Source organism: Paramisgurnus dabryanus, chromosome 8 (genome assembly GCF_030506205.2).
Source record: "Paramisgurnus dabryanus chromosome 8, PD_genome_1.1, whole genome shotgun sequence".
Taxonomy (NCBI): Eukaryota; Metazoa; Chordata; class Actinopteri; order Cypriniformes; family Cobitidae; genus Paramisgurnus; species Paramisgurnus dabryanus.
In genome coordinates, this window is record NC_133344.1 from 1,254,345 (window position 1) to 1,272,686 (window position 18,342).

At 37.2% G+C, this 18,342-nt stretch overlaps 2 protein-coding genes across 2 annotated transcripts in view; both read right to left on the reverse strand.

Moving 5' to 3' along the window:
* Positions 1 to 755: 755 nt before the first annotated feature.
* LOC141282480 (NACHT, LRR and PYD domains-containing protein 3-like) lies at positions 756 to 16,186 on the reverse strand (the record flags this gene model as incomplete). The annotated part of the gene is made up of 4 exons (XM_073815470.1): positions 756 to 933; positions 7,984 to 8,047; positions 10,652 to 11,568; positions 15,474 to 16,186. Coding segments are annotated over 4 exons (1,872 nt in total), but the record flags the coding sequence as incomplete, so codon positions are not given.
* Positions 16,140 to 18,342, reverse strand: part of LOC135770631 (uncharacterized) — a 107,112-nt gene continuing 104,909 nt past the window's right edge. The window contains exon 7 of the mRNA XM_065280278.2: positions 16,140 to 17,681. Coding sequence (XP_065136350.1) covers positions 17,234 to 17,681 — 448 coding nt within the window. The 3' untranslated portion in view covers positions 16,140 to 17,233. The remainder of the gene's footprint in view (positions 17,682 to 18,342) is intronic.

The window sequence follows — 18,342 nt, forward strand, 5'->3', positions numbered from 1 at the left end:
TTGCCTGACGTGGCTAAATTAAAAAAACAAAATTGCCTCCCAAGACAACTCATTATGGAGCTGCTGGATCTTCTCAGACCATATTCTCTATCTAACTAGGTTGCTTTTTATTGAAAACATTAATGGTAAGCAATACCGCATTAAACAGAAGTAACTGCAGCTGCTTGCCAATCAATTCTGATTGTTAAGTACCTTACCATTACTATAAAAGTGTATAACATAATTTTTAAAAGTCGTTAAACCCATGTCAAGCAGCGGCACAAGTGGCACAACGGGATAAGGAGGGTGGATGATTAGAGAGGGATACCCGCTTCATCTATACTACTGACAATTTGATAACTTAATTAATAGTCTATTTTACGGATAACTTAAACCATGTTAAAATAAATGTTACTGGAATAGTTTGAGTTATGTTCCATTTGTATATAACGTGTTGTCTTTCTTAACGTCGTAATGCACCTTCGCGTGAAGTGGAAAATCGATCCCTGAGCAATCAATCGCAAATAATTCAGCACCTTCACTTGGGACAGCGACATTGTTACGCCGAACTTAGAGGCATCGTGTTAAGAAGCTTCCTAAGAGACACTTCGGGGAACACACTTAGGAACACAAACAACTTTGGTAAGATATATCTTTTTGAGTCTTCTTAGCGCGCTAAGAGTGAACGTTATCGGGGAACCGGGCCCAGATACTTTTTTCATACAGTTTATGTTTAACTAAACCTCAGTACATGTGTGACTATCAGAGAGATGATCTTACTTCAGTATCTCCAGTTTAAAGTCAGGATTCATCAGTACATCAGAGATCAGCTTCACTCCTGAATCTCTTAGTTTATTACGAGACAGATCCAGATGTGTCAGGTGTGATGGGTTTGATCTCAGAGCTGAGGTCAGAGCAACACAATCTTCATCTGTGATATCACAACTCCACAACCTGTAGAGAACAGAGACACACAGTTTGTTCACACACAGATCAAATCTACAGTGAGTTGAATTTGTTTCTCTTCCTGTCATCATTTAGTGTTTATGGACATTTTCATTTTAGTTTCATTTATGTGTGTTTGTGTTTTACTGAAACACATCAGTGAGATTTACAAGGAAATGAACTTCATCAGTTTATGTTTATATTTACTGTGTGATTTATTTTTTATACAGTAATGAAATCAGATTTCTCTCATCAGACATCACTAAATGTTCTCTTATGTTTTTATTTCTGAATGATTTTTGTTTTTTACTTTTTTTCTCATCATAACTCAATTTTAATGTTTTATGTTTGTGATTTTCAGTAAGAGTTAAAGTGTTGTGATGAATGTTGAATAAAATCAGCTTCAGTTATCAAATACATTTCTGAGATTAAATTAAAATTCACTATTCAACATTTAAAGTGGACCAAAACTTTTTATAAATGTTGTCTTTGAGTTTTAAACAATACTTGTCTGAGGACATCTTAGGGTGTTTTCAGACCTGAGTCTATGTTTCAGAACCTGCTGCTTTTTCTCTTTGGTTCAGTTTGTTTAGTCATAATGTGAACACGGCAGGGGCGGACTGCTTTAGTCTATGGTCACAGCAGCCACAACTACCAGATGAAGATCAATAAAACACTCCCAAGAGGTTCACAACAAGATTACAATATGCCCGGGATATGTTGTGCTGTTGGCAGCAGGGGTGCCGCTAGCAATTTTGGGCCCTATGAAAGAATATGAGGTCGGGCCCCCACCATACCCATTTCGCACCAAACATACAATCCAACCAACTGTAGCTATTCAAAATCTTTGTCTGCAATATAATAATACAGAACTATTTCTTTTGCTATTGTTTTGACCACAATTAACAGTATTTATAGATACTTACAATGTCTGCAGCTAAGATAATTTATTGCGCAATGTAAATCTAATTGAAAAATACAGTACATTAATTAAATAATCAGAGAAAATGCAACATTATTAAACATAGATTAAAGATAATTGTGACCATGCCTGTGAAAACCCAGCTGAAGTATTTCTTTGTGATTTACTGTTTTTCACATAAAATCATCCTACATAATGTAAAGAACATTTTGTGAAAATATGAACTTGATATCTTTAATGTTGACTGAGTAATGTCATGTCAGCGATTGAAATCATAGTGAAATTAATGCTTGAAATTAAACTGTGATGCTTTTATCTCACAATAAGATTTGAGGCTTTAGTCTGATTTTCAGAGACCGTCTCAGTGACATACTGTATACTTGAGCTGTTACACACACCAATAACATTGTAACATTTAAAAATGGCGAACAACAACAATGCATCTTTTCTATACAGTTACCTTATGCCTCACATAAGACTGGGTCAAAAATGCTTGACCAAAGCTTGTATTATAATTATTAGCATTATTTATAAGGTGAAGAACAGGTTTCACACACCAGCAGCTACACTAAAGCAAAAATAACAACAGATCATTGAAACCGTGAACTTAAGAAAACAGCTATACTGTTATTAAATGATTCTTCAGACTGGGCTCTAAAATGAAATGAATGACAACTATAGCAGATTACGACAGATTGATTTCTTAAATCTGTTGCAAGTTGAGAAGCTTTAATATACATTAATGGACTAGTTTAGCCTTCATTTCATTTCTGTTTTATCACAATCAACTCGATTCTCGACTGCCTAAAAATCCTTCATTGGCATATTGCGTTACAAAACATTGGAGTGTGTAACCGCTAGCATTTCTAGTTTATGTTAATTAGGTTATACGGGCTACGTTAATTAAAACAGCTTATAAGGGCTGACTTCGCATTAGAATCATAACACAAAACAGGGAACGTAAATCACTTTGTGTTTTTTTAAACTGGGGTGAACAGAGCGTAGACTTTACAGTGGAAAGAAAACTGCATTGTATTGCTCCAGCGTCACATTGTGTAAACTGCATTTATAGTAAGGAAGTGCACATATGCAGATATCATAGCAAATAGCAGTAAATACACACACCTTGTTCTCTTCTGAAGTTTACGAGCATTGTGAGACCGTGGATTAAAGAAGGTGCTAAAACGCAGAGTAAAGACGGGGCGGAGCTAAGAGGTCTCAGCTTAAGGGGATTGTGTGTGCGGCACAGTCCTTGGCTGAGGCCCCAAAAATTTCATGGGCCCTTAGAATCATCCCAACCCCCCCCCCCCCCCCTTACGGTGCCCCTGGTTGCCGGTAACAACAGTCGTTAGGGTTAGAGTAACCCCAAACTACACTTGTATTCTATTCCAAAGGAGTTAAATCAGCGGAATAAAGGATTGCCTTCAATCAGAAGTGACCACTAAGATAAAATAAATGCTTGTCTAATATTAATGAATAGTAACATATAAGTTACAGCTGTCACTTATACTTACAAGCCTATAGTTATGGATTCATACGCCCTAAAATACTTTTTTCCTAAACTTTTCACTTTACACAGAACCTTTTAATATACATTTATATACGCCAATGGACATTTTGACTTAATTATGAGCGTATGTGACCGTCAAAGCCTGAAAGATCACAGTTCTGCATGTGCACGTTTGTTCCCGCTGAGATGTTATGGACAGCAGACTTTCTTTTGTGTCCCAGCAACTTATTTTCAGGAGCAGATTAACCATATGGGCAAACTGGGCGAGTGCCAAGGAGCACCAAAGTCTTAGGGGCACCAACGGAAACCAGCAATAAAAAAATATTTTATAAAATTACAAAACTACTTGCTCTTTAAGACGTAAGTTGTTCATCTACTAAGTAAGCGTGACGTGCACAACAGCTTTTTGGAAAATGATCGGCAGCAGCTAAGTGGCATAGCCAAAAAAAAGTACATTAAGCCACTTTACACAAAATCCCACAAATATGCAGTTTTTTTCACGCTGGTGCCGAGCAGTCTGTTAGCAGCACTAACAATGATGCAAGTTTATGCTCTGTTGAGCAATCAATTACTGACGGAGACACCACCGATCAAATAAACAGAAGTGCACCTGATGAGCCGAATCATCCAGAAACAATCAACCAACAGCTAGACTTAAACTCCTACACCCAGACTGAGGTGGATGATGAAACGGACAATCAATAGTTTGCTGTTCCTGGTGATCTGGTCTTGTGGGGGTTCATCACAGTAAAAGTGAGGGAAGAGTTTACAACATGGAGCTGGAGTCTATCAGAATCAGGCTGCCAAATATCCAACATCTGTACGAGATTATGGAATGGGGGAAGAACACGTTCTCTTATAAATTAATTATTACAGTCTCGTCCCCAAAACAACTAAATTGTTCCTAAGGAATGGCTACTGTACTCCACATCAACTGGATTGGTTTATTGCTATTCATGCAAACTTTTCTCCTCACAAAATCATACATTTATTACAGGCTTCTGTGACTGGAAACATCCTGAGAGGATATCCAACCATGAAAAGAGTGCAGATCACCGACGTAACATGCTTGCTTTAATAAACAGAGCAAAACTAATATAAGGCCAAGACCAGACCTCTCCCATGTTGATCAGTTGACATCGGTAAGATAAATAATCTGGAAAGGACGATAATGACTACACTGTGGAACCGGGTGCTAAGCAGATTTAAGGCAACAAGCGTTCATCTGCAAAAAGGCGACATGGACTTATACACTGCTGTTGAACTATTGCAGTCATTACACTTTTATGTTGACACTACGAGAGCAGTTTGCTGAGGTAGATGAATCTGATCGTGCTCTCTTGACTTATTAATATGATGTTTGCCGCAAACGAAAGAGAAAGCAGTTTGTGTATGACTCATCTGATGAAGATGAAGTATTATTTACTGATGTAAGTCAGAGATTTAAGGTCGAGGCATATTATTTAATTTTGGACAGACTAAAATCATGCCTGGCCAAATGTATTGATGCTTATAAAGAGGTCTATGATCTTTTTGGTGTTCTCTTTTGTAAGGACTGTACAGAAAGTGAATTGTGCATAAGGGCTGATAAACTGTCATCACTTATCCAGTGGACTTAGATAAAACTTTGACTGATGAACTGATTCAGTTCAGACATTTTATCAAAGACAAGACCTCACCTGCAGAGCTGCTGCAAATTGTTGATCAGAATGAACTAAAGACAACATTTCTTAATTTTTTTTGTTGCACTTATACTGTATTTAACTTTGTCAGTATCTAACTGTGAAGGAGAGAGGTCTTTATCTACTCTAAAGCGAGTGAAAAATGAACTTAGGACAACAATGACACAGAAACGTCTTTCTGCACTTTCCCTGCTTGTCATTGAATCTGAACTGGTTAGGGACATAGATTAAGAAGACATCATATGCCAGTTTGTTTGGTCAAAATCCAGAAAAATGCAATTGTAAATTGTTTGAGAATTTGTGCATAATATTACTGCAATTGTTTTGTTTGTGTTGTTCAGTACAAGCAATGTAGCATTACACCACTGAGTAGTTGCACATACAGATGTTGTTATATGTCAGATTAAAGAGTTGATTTTTGTGTTCAGTTCTACAAAAGTGACATGTTTATATTGATAGTTTCCTTGTGAAATGTAATAATTTGCTAATTCTTACAAAATCTTATAAATGATTAAGTGGATTCTTGCATGATCATTTGTGAGGTGGGTCGGGGGCACCACAAGGTCTTAATACGCCACTGCTTATTTTAAGGACTACAAAACAATACATTGTAATACATTTTGATATTGCTTCACCAGATCCTTGCATATGAGACAGCAGGTTCGCCCAGCAGGTTTCACGAGGACTTTTCATGTGTGTATCGTAATGAAAATAATGCATTATATCTTACCATTAAACTTCATAAATCTAGTAGAGATAATGGTTTTATGTGTACTCAGAAGATGTGATTCACTGTTAACTGTGAGGTGCAGGGTTGTTATGGTAACAGGATACAGCGTGCTATGAGAGGGATTGATTATTCACGTTAGTAAATTAAAGACAAAAATATTCACCAAGTTGTCTACTCTATTTATAATGACAGATATTATATTCGATTTATTTTTATGAAACATTTTTAATTCCTGGAAATATTTAATACAGAATATGACAAATAATGCAGAATCACAAAAATTCAACATTCTGTTGATTTTGCGCTCTTCTGCAATCGCAAACAACTGTAGAGACTGACTGGCAGCCGACATCTAACTCCAGATTGTAAAATCAGTATTTTGTCTCTGGTAAGCCCTCAATTAAACTAATAAATGTGACCATTTAGTACATTAGATATGTGTTCACTGCCAAGACGGACACAAATATGGCGGCGGGCATGGGAGAAGTGACGTCTTTGGTACCCATGAATTGCTTAATTAACCATGAACATATCTGATAGCTTTTTGTAGATGAATTCTGGTGAGCACATCAACACCATTTAACACGAAAGTGCACCTGTTACTTTTAAAAACAGCTTTTAATTGCTCTTCTCCACATAGATTCATGATAAGAATGTTGTCCCACCCAAGTTTTGATTCCTACTTAAACAAATGAAGTAATATAACCGCACTTACAAAAACACCCACACAATAATCCCGTAAAGCTGCTCTCTGTCCATCCTGACTAGACCCCGAAGCCCCCACCAGGCGCCGCCATTTCCACCATTTAGAAGTTCAGCTGCCGCCAGCCAATAATTTCTTAAGCCAAATTGAGCTGATAAAGTTTGGCTGAGCCGGCTAGAATTATTTGCATCAAATAATAATTCTATCACATAGAGACATACACACACAAAATATATAAACCAATACACGAGATCTATTTTCCGACTGGTTTCATTACAGCACAGTCTTGTGTTCGCTCGTTGCTACGATACACAGAGGCCGTTTCTCAATCCAAAGGTTGCAGCCTGCGGAGGTCACATATGCAGGCTACATACGTCATCAAGCCTAGTTTATTTAAGTTAACTGAGCATTACATTCGCAAGCCTTATGCATATTACAACAATTTACGATTAACTAAGAATAAACTTTATAATTCTTAATATTTTGAAATAAGTCTTGATGACGTATGCAGCGTAAAAATGCGACCTCCGGAGGCTGCAGTCTTCGGATTGAGAAACAACCAAAGACTCACAGGGATGACGACCAATTAAAATTGCTACAGAAGAAGCGATGCATTTTTTTCTCGCACTGATCTAAATGGCGGAAAGAAGCAAGCAAGGTCATTTTGATCTCACTTCTCACATACTTTCCTAATTCCTACTAACTTTTTTTTAACTTAGACCTACCCAGACTTTTGTTAAATCTTCAGGGCACGGTTGCACAAACCTGAATCAAAGATTGATGTTATGAACCAAATATTCTGGAACGGAGAGATTTATAGCACTGAACGTGATATAACTGCAGTAACAAACCATCGTTTCCAAATTGCTAATTCACAACGCATGATTCAGTGTATATTGAAGTAATATGTGCAAAACTTTGTCCAAAATAATACTGATAACAGTGTGTGTTTATATTACAGTTTTTCTCAGTCTCATTTTCTCATTACCTCGAAAGATTGAGATCTAGTTAATCAGTATAACATATACATCTGTAGACATGTAGTGGCAGCTTCAGTCATTTGCAGCTATGAAAAGTTTGGCGGCTGCAGTCATTTAGGTTTTGGCTGAGGCGGCTAGCCAGCCAATAACTTCATCAGCCAGCCATTATTCTCAAAACAAATGGCTTCGGGCTCTAATCCTGACAGAAAATTTAAGCAGAATCACAGAAAATAAACAGATGCACTTTGAGCAATTAAAGGAAAGTTTACACACACATGACTTGAATTAACAAAGCTTCATTTGGAAATATTGCCTTGTGTATGTGAACTGAATCAACATTGTAGCCATGTAACCACCAGTTTCAAAACAAATCAATCAATCTACAGGTCTGAAAACACCCTAAGATGAACTTTTATGATCCACTTTCAATGTTGACTAGTGTCTATAAATCCATTACAGATGTTATGATCTCTATCAAGTCTCATTATAATCTATATGTGATTTCTGTCTGATCATCAGATCACAATCTTACCTCAGTATCTCCAGTTTACAGTCAGGATTCTTCAGTACATCAGAGATCAGCTTCACTCCTGAATCTGTGAGTTTATTAGCAGACAGATTCAGATCTCTCAGGTGTGATGGGTTTGATCTCAGAGCTGAAGTCAGAGCAACACAACCTTCATCTGTGATATAACACCACTGCAACCTGTAAAGAACAGAGACTTTATGTAAATGATGCACAACTACAAAGTTTGTTCACAAATCTCTAACCTCCATCTCTTCATGTAATGTTCCTCTTTCAATCCCTCAGTAACTGAGACACTGTGTGTTTAAATCTCAAATAAATCCATCACACAGCTGACTATTTGTGTTAGATGTCCTAAACCACATGAACATTTCTTCATAAATCTGTATTGAGTTCATGAATCACACTGAATACATGATCTTATTTCCTCAAGTGTTTGTGTTCATAATGGACAAGATATTGTCTGACTCTCAGCTAACAGAGAAAAGTTCCCAAAAACGTTCTGCCAACATAAATGTGTCCGGTTTTCTTGATGTTTAAGAACGTTTCTGTGTTGTCTGAATGTTAGATGAATGTTAGATTCTACCATTTTTAAATGTTATGTCAATGTCATGTTTTAATGTTCAAACAATGTTTAAAACAACAAATGTTTTATAGACTTATTTGCTTGTTATGTAGATGATAGAGTAGGACTGGACAATAATTCAATATCAATATATCTCGCAGTATAATATTTTTCGATAACAGTGATATGGTTTCTAAACACATTTCCAATATTTCGATACATTACGGCGTCCTGTGGCCGTTCACATTAGAGCCCGACCGATATGCATTTTTTGGGCCGATGCCGATACAGATTTAGGGAGTAAACAAACATCAATAACGATATATCGGCCGATATTCTTTATGTGTATATTATAGTACAGTACACATATACTACAGTATATTATACTACAGCAGGCTACTGTACATATAATACTCTATATACATTAACAGAATATACTATATATAAATACTTTTTTTGCATTGATCACTCACAATGTGGTGATCAAACACTTAAAATGACGTGACAAAGATATGTAATATATTAACAATAAACTTTATTTTTCAAAATGATTCTGATATAAGTGCACAAAACAGTAAACTTGACTTATTATAAATAACTTTAAAACATAAACAAAACAAAATACATATAACTTAAATGATTGTCAGTTTTGACGAGAATAATGTTATATTGGGCTTATTTTGAAAATGGAAACGTATAAAGTCATTGTTTATTTGCTTTACAGTAAGTTATGTACTTCACAAATTAATTAGAAACTTACTGTTAAGACGACAATGTTTGACTTACTGACAACATAATGATGCTTATGTTTAATGTACTGCACAATGTTTTTATAACACGAACCCACAGTGTTCTGCCGGGACTTTAAACTTTTATAAAACTAAAGCGTCTTCTCTCCGCCTCTTTAATTTAACGAGGGTGTAAAGTTGTGCGAGCTTATTTAATCAATTGCTTTGAAATGAGCATGTTCAGTAACAGCATAAGCAGCTGTACTCCCACAGACTGCGTGGCAGTTAAAGCGCGTCCTTTCTCCGCCTCGCGTCATTTCTTCCGCTTGCGTTTTAAACAACTTGCAAGTGGACAAAAGAGACGGATTAAAAACACCAAATGTAAACAGGAATGTGTCTTTCTCGCCCACTTATAGTCCAATCGACCAAAGCGCGTCTTAATACCAGGTGTAAAATGTTGTGAAGAAACCGCGTGACTGCCACCACCTGAACTGAGAAACTGACTGAAGTGAAGGGGGGTTGGCTGGTGTCACTACAGTGAGTGACCTGGGTCACCATTAGCAACCAGTATGGCGCACTCTGCTGGACAAACAAGTACTTACATCTTTCAAAAGCATTTAATGTCTTCTGTAAGGAACGTTCTTTTCGGCTTCATATCTGCGGCTTATACGCCAATACAGATATATCTGCGACAGGCTCATATCGGCCGATAAAATCGGCAAAACGATAAATCGGTCGGGCTCTAGTTCACGTCACATGTAAAAACACATGTTAAACACAGGTCAAGGGGCTACTTCCCTCTTAAACGTGTGGTGTCTTGTAGTAAAAGGACAAGTTGGGTATTTTACACTTAAAGGCCTGTTTTCAGATTGTTTAAGATTAAATAGAACGGTTTTGACAGAAATTTGGACATATGATGCTGGCCCGAAAACTTTCGGGTGGTTGTGTTTCACCTCACACCTTTACAATGGGTTTAATGGTGCACTGGAACAATCCTTCCTAAAATGCATTAAACTTTCGTTTACAAAGACGTGAAACTCACCGAGTGGTCAGGGGTGTTCATTGATATGCTCACACAAAAATCGCTGCAAAAGATGCTTTTCAACAGGTGTTTTACCATTCGTTGTTAACTTGTGGACCCCTTTTTTTCCAAACGCCTCACACCCGTACATTCCTCCATTGAGAGCTTGAATAATAGACACTCCAGCCCAGGTGGTGGCACTAATCCGCCATTGCCAATTGCAAGAATAGAAACAAAGTTCCCGGCGCAGAGTAATACCGTACCTCACAGCACATCTAATTCAAGTCAATGGAGTTTAACAAAAACTACGATAAAACCTGTTGGAATGCGTATTTTGCAGCAATTTTTGTGTGAGCATACCAGTGAACACCCCTGACCACTCGCTGAGTTTCACGTCTTTGTAAACGAGATCCTGTAAGAGAATCTGATTGGACTCCAGTGAAAGACCCAGAAGAAAACGCAGGAAAAGATCCAGATGTCCATTCTTACTCTGTAAAGATTCATCTACAGCTCGATGATGTAAATTGATTAATAAATAATCTTTTAATGATTTAAGTTTTATTTTGCCCAAAACTTTAGAAAACTGATTTTCATCAAACACATATCTGTTGTTGTTTGTGCAGGAGATGTGAGCATAAAGAGCTGCTAGATGTTCCTGGATGCTGAGATGAACAAAGCTGTAAACTTTCCCCTGATACAAACCAAACTCCTCTCTGAAGATCTGAGTACACAATCCTGAGTACACTGATGCTTCTGCTACATCAATGCCACACTCTCTCAGGTCTTCATCATAGAAGATCAGATTGCCTTTCTTAAGCTGCTCAAAAGCCAGTTTCCCCAGTTTGAAGATCATGTCTTCATCTTTCTTCTCATAGTCCTTCTGATGTTTGATGTTTGTCTGAATGATCAGGAAGTGTGTGTACATTTGAGTGAGAGTCTTGGGGATCTCTTTTCTTTTCTTTGCTTTACTCAACATTCTCTCTAGAACAGTGACTGAAATCCAGCAGAACACTGGGATGTGACACATGATGTAGAGACTCCTGGATGACTTCAGGTGTGAGATGATTTGATCAGACAGACTCTCATCACTGATTCTCTTCCTGAAGTATTCCTCCTTCTGTGGATCAGTGAAGCCTCGTACCTCTGTGACTCGATCAACACACTCAGAGGGGATGAGATCAGCTGCTGCTGGTCTGGAGGTGATCCAGATGAGAGCAGAGGGAAACAGATTCCCCTTGATGAGGTTTGTCAACATCACGTCCACTGATGTTGATTCACTTACATCACACAACCTCACACTGCTGTGAAAATCCAGAGACAGACGACACTCATCCAAACCATCAAAGATGAACAACACTTTATATTCATCACTGAAGATTTCCATTTCTTTTGTCTCTGGGAAGAAAAGATGAAGAAGATCTAAAAGACTGAGTGTTTTGTTCTTCATCAAATTGATCTCTCTGAAAGGAAGTGGAAATATGAGGTGGACGTCCTGATTCTCTTTCTCTTCAGCCCAGTCCAGACTGAACTTCTGTATAGAGACTGTTTTTCCAATGCCAGCGACTCCCTTCGTCAGCACACGAAAGTTTAATGCATTTTTAGGAAGGATTGTTTCAGTGCACCTATGCAGACATTGTAAGGGTGGGAGGTGAAACAACAAACACCCGAAAATTCTCGGGCCAGCATCATATGTCCAAATTTCAGTCAAAACCGTTTTATTTCATCATAAACAATCTGAAAACAGGCCTTTAAGTGTAAAATACCGAACTTGTCCTTTAAGCAACCATGAGCCGCAATCTCCGGGACGACAAGCAAATAGATTGCGGATTTAAATTCGCTCATCTGTACCTCGTGTCAAATCATATAATTATAATTGTCACCACCATGGAATCAATTAATCTATTCGGGACTTTGGAGTGTTTGCTCAGAGAAGAGCTGTCAATCACTCAGAAGTATGAGAAGGAGGTGTGGGGTTAGTTTGCATCAAGTCACAGCTTCCAATGACGACATCATATAGAGAGGGAGAACAGGAGATGTAATGCACACAAACTAAATTACTGGTGAGAAAAAATAGGCTTAAGCCATAAGGTGCCAAGGTTAGAAAAGAATAGAGATGAGGAGAAAAGATACAAGTATGTATGCTGCTGTGTCACCTGGTTATGAGTAATATGTATAATATAATTAAATGTCTAGTATCAAATCACTGATTCTTGAAACTTTGGCAAAAACATGTCCCACTAAGAAAAGTGCAAATTCTGTTGTAAATTAATAACATTTTCATGAAGAAAAAGAATCAATGTTATAATCAGGGGGTCCTTTGCACATATGTAAGATTCTTTTATAGGTTTATTTTTATTTTTTATTAATTTAATGATTATATGCTGGACCATTGCCTATAAAATCAGCTGTCTACGGTTAAGAGATAATCATTTCAACTTGATTAAAAAAGACAAAAGTAATAATTGAATTGAATAATATATTTCCCACATGAAAGAGTACATTGTAATATGTATTAAAAACTACAAACAGTGAATTTGAACAATATTTACTATTATTTTGTGATTGCTCAAAATGTGTCCCACATATTCGTCACCACCGTCAGATATTTAAAAAAAAAACTATAAAATCAGACAACTACAGGGTCAACTGCATTCCTGAGGACCCCATTTTCAAACCTTCATCTCTGCTGCATGCTTCAAGATCACTCAAGCTCCTGTATCTTTGCTATTTTCTCTTAAACTTGTTCATATATTTGGACACTACTACTGTGACAACCATAACATGTCAACACCGTCATCTTTGTATAAAAATATTAGATTAGATCATGAAATAAATGTATAATTTTTCACTATCTAGCTTGCTAAGCAATTACAAGTAGATCAGTAATTTTTATTTTTCTTACAGTATGTAACATTAAATACTACAATAATTTTAGGGTCACGTTGACTTATATTTTCTCCACATATTACTATAATAGCAAATTGAACAAAACTATAGACTAACACAGATGGAACTATGAAAGTCAATACTATGACTGAATAAATCCATAATATATCAAAACACAAACACAACCCGGTGGCAAAAAATACTTAATAGTTTATAAATGTAAAATGAATAATTGTGCTTTTTAATGTTAAAATAGCTCTTCGTCCCTCCTATAAGATGTCGAACCCAGAAATGGTCTGAATCCCCAAGCCTGTTTGAGTTTGAGACCCCTGCACTACAGCATTTATGACTGAATGACATTCAGGGTGCACTTATAATATTATTAAGCTGAGCCTGAAAGTTTGTTTTACTGGACAATGATATCACCTTTTTGTATGAAGGATAAACACAAATTTAAGGTGAACATTAATATATTTTTCCCTTTTTTATTTTAAATATGATATAGTTTTATAGGAGAAGGTTTCATTGGCCAGTTTTTTTTTCAGAGGTTTGTTTTTGGTTCAAACATCCATTGCAGGCATTCTTGGCAGTTTTTCTTGAGGCTTTTGAAATATGCATACCGTTATCGGATTTATAACGTACCGCCCGAAATGGAGAAGTATATCATGCAAAAAAATTTGGCCATATCGGCCAGCCATATGATAGAGAAACATTGCATTTTATTATTTTAAAACTTATAGGGGTGGTTACCCAGACAGGGATTAGACTAGGCCTAGACTAAAGTAAATGTAAGACCTGTCCAAACTGAAAACAACTTGCACTGACATATTTTAAAATACATCAATGCCATTTGTTTTGCCTTAAAATGCACACAAGTAATGTTTTTAGTAAGGTGTGTTTGTTAAAACAATTTATATTTCATAATTTAACTAAGGCCTAGTCCTGGCTTAAACTAATCCCTGTCTGGGAAACCACCCCATAAAACATTATTTCTGAATGTTCTGTAAAAATATTGCTGTAGAAAACACAATTCACTTATTAGGTTTAGATGTTGATGATTTGTTTCATTTAAAGTCATCATTATTGTGATTAGTGTTTGTTTTAGTTGGACTCTTGACCCTTGAATTTTTGTTTGCTAGTTCTTCCCTGGTTGTGTAAACTTTGTGTATATAAAACACATTTGTTATGGTAATGTAAAGTTAGTGTAATTCTGTAGCAGTTGGTAGATAAGTTGTTGTTTTAAACATTGTGTGAAAATTAAAACATGAAATTGTCATAATGTTTGAAAATGGTAGAATGTAACATTCATCTAACGTTCAGACAACACAGAAACGTTCTTAGAACGTCAAGAAAACTGGACACTTTTTATATTGGCAGAACATTGGGAAATGTTTTGAGATTGACTGCTGATTTATGTACAACATTAAGAAAATGACTTTTGTTACGAAAGATTCTTCCAAAGTAAGAGTTCAAAATAAAATCATAAAATAATGAAATTAATTTTATTAAAGCAACACAATTGCACTGTTGTGCTTTTCAACCTCATGTGGGAGCAGTAAGCCAATCTTACATGACAAACTACATAGTGTTGCTTTAATATGTAAAGTGTCATGTGATTGTTGTTAGTTTTACTTACTTGAGTTTTTTTGTTTCTTTAATCACAAGCTGCAATCTCACAAGAACTTCATCTGCTGTATTTTTATCTCCAATAAATTTATTTAGATTAAGTTCATCCAAATGCTGCTCAGACGTCAACAACACAAAAACTAAAGCTGCCCACTGTGAACAGGAGAGTTTGGTCTTTCCTACTGATGAAGATTTCACATAATGTTGAATCTCCTGCAGCAGTGAATCATCACCCAGTTCATTCAGACAGTGAATCAGATTGATGGATTTCTCTGTAGACAGATTCTCATTCATCTTCTCTTTAATGTACTTAACAGTTTTCTCTTTCTTGTAGGAGCATCTTCTCATCTGTGTCAGGAGATCCTGTAAGAGAATCTGATTGGACTCCAGTGAAAGACCCAGAAGAAAACGCAGGAAAAGATCCAGATGTCCATTCTTACTCTGTAAAGATTCATATACAGCTCGATGATGTAACTCAAATAATGAATCCTGTTTTAAAGTTATAGAAAACCAAACAGATTTAAACACATTTTTGTTGTTGTTTGTGAAGGAGATGTGAGCATAAAGAGCTGCTAGATGTTCCTGGATGCTGAGATGAACAAAGCAGTAAACTTTCCCCTGATACAAACCAAACTCCTCTCTGAAGATCTGAGTACACAATCCTGAGTACACCGATGCTTCTGCTACATCAATGCCACACTCTCTCAGGTCTTCATCATAGAAGATCAGATTGCCTTTCACAAGCTGCTCAAATGCCAGTTTCCCCAGTTTGAAGATCATGTCTTCATCTTTCTTCTCATAGTCCTTCTGATGTTTGATGTTTGTCTGAATGATCAGGAAGTGTGTGTACATTTGAGTGAGAGTCTTGGGGATCTCTCTTCTCTCTGCTTCACTCAACATTCTCTCTAGAACAGTGGCTGAAATCCAGCAGAAGACTGGGATGTGACACATGATGTAGAGACTCCTGGATGACTTCAGGTGTGAGATGATTTGATCAGACAGACTCTCATCACTGATTCTCTTCCTGAAGTATTCCTCCTTCTGTGGATCACTGAAGCCTCGTACCTCTGTGACTCGATCAACACACTCAGAGGGGATGAGATCAGCTGCTGCTGGTCTGGAGGTGATCCAGATGAGAGCAGAGGGAAACAGATTCCCCTTGATGAGGTTTGTCAGCATCACGTCCACTGAGGTTGATTCACTTACATCACACAACCTCACACTGCTGTGAAAATCCAGAGACAGACGACACTCATCCAAACCATCAAAGATGAACAACACTTTATATTCATCACTGAAGATTTCTATCTCTTTTGTCTCTGGGAAGAAAAGATGAAGAAGATCTAAAAGACTGAGGGCCCTATCTTGCACCCAGCGCAATTGACTTTGTCAGTGACGCATGTATCATTCGTATTTTGCGCCGGCGCACAGCGGGGTTTTTCCCTCCACAGATGCACGTCAGCAAACTAGGGAATGAACTTGCGCTCCCTGGGCGGTTCAGCGCAAAAAGGAGGCGTGTTGCGGCGCAAACCATCTCTTATGCTATTTTGCAGTTTCAAAAAACAATTGCGCTACTAACCAAAAAAAACTAGTCTAAAGTCAGTGGCGCGTTGCGCGTGGTTCATTATGCTATTTTAAGGGCGCATGCTTGACCATAATGTATAGCGTGCACAACGCGCATACACTTTGCTTATCTAATCTACACAGATGCAACAGTTATTTTTGCAAATCATAAATTGTTACACTTAAAAATATTAATACACGAGATAAGGGGAATCATAGTGGTGAGCATTGTGGTAATAGTTTTTATTTATTCTCATGCAAATAACGATTAAAATATTTTCATAACTTTGTTGTGTGGCTGTATTACGTTTATTTTATGTAAATAATAGTTAAAATGTTTTCATAAGAAACCTTAATGTATATGAAGTTGATTTGTAAGAGTACTTTGGGGTTGGACCTTGCTTGCGTTTCTTGGGTCCGATTTCAAAGCCCCCAAACCCTTTCAGTGGTGAGGGTGGACGCAGCGATGTCCTCTGCTGGCGTCAAGTCCTGAGGCAGATCCACCTCCCGTTACACGGCGTGCCCGATTTATGCTGGCAAGCGTGGGATTCCCCCGTACAAGGACGTCGGTCTCCTCGGCTGTGAACCGCTCCTGGCGTGCGCCTGGTAAATCCGTCATAATAATAGCAACCCGCCATGGAACTTGCGCCCTTGCGTTTAAAGGGAATGTTGGCTAGCGTTCTGATTGGTTTATTTGACGTTACGCCCAAACCACACCTATGAATAATGAACCTACTTCAGACCAACCTCTTATTGATTTGCGCCCGGCGCAAGAGTTATTTCTCACGCCGGGAAAATAGCAACAGCGCCCAAGATCCGCCCACAAACTCACTTGCGCGTTGCGCTTCGCACTTGCGTTTCAGATCGTTAAAATAGAGCCCTGAGTGTTTTGTGCTTCATCAAATTGATCTCTCTGAAAGGAAGTGAAAATATGAGGTGGACGTCCTGATTCTCTTTCTCTTCAGCCCAGTCCAGAATGAACTTCTGTACAGAGACTGTTTTTCCAATGCCAGCGACTCCCTTTGTCAGCACACTTCTGATGTGTTTGTCTTGTTCAGGTAAAGGTTTAAAGATGTCATTACATTTGATTGGTGTCTCCTCTGTTGTTGTTCTTCTGGATTGTGTCTCAATCTGTCTCACCTCATGTTCATTACTGATCTCTCCACTTTCACTCTCTGTGATGTAGAGCTCTGTGTAGATCTCATTCAGTAGTGTTGGGTTTCTTTTATTTGATGTTAGCTCATACAAACACTCAAACTTCTTCCTCAGATTTGATCTGAATCTGCTCAGGACTTTAGCAAGATTAGACTCATGACTGTAAATTAAAAATGAATAACTCAGATTATTACACAAATACCTGTATGAGTAAAAATGTGTGGAGCAGAATGCCATGTTTGCATCATAAGACACAAGACATATGAATGGTTTGTAAAATGTTTCATTTAGGCAAAATAAAATCTGTTACTAAACAAATTAAAATCTTATGATTTACCTGAAACGAGGTTTCATGATTCTTTTGTTGTTTTAATTATTGTTTAATCATTCATTTATTTGTCATTATCATTTAAAGTGCGTGTTGCAGGTTAACCACCACAGTCGATTAATGGGTACATATATCACTCAAGATATGTGTATAATTTTTAAAATGTCTCAAAAATGGTCTTAAAGACCACTTTTTTTACGTTTTTGGTATTAACGGTTTTTTAACGCAATTCTGTGATGACGTCACGTTGGGGAGAAGTGGAGAAAGCCTCAGCCAGAGCCATAGAGATAGATGAGACATTTATTGCTGTTTAATACTTACATATATAATTTGGAAATCATATATACATCGTAGGAAATATATAATGTGTTATACTGCAAAGATACCATGCTAATTATTATTTATGATATATGTGGAGATAAATAAAACTTCGCAAATCTGCTGATTTGATCCATTCATGTCCTGACCACCAGGCTAGAGATTTTTAAACATC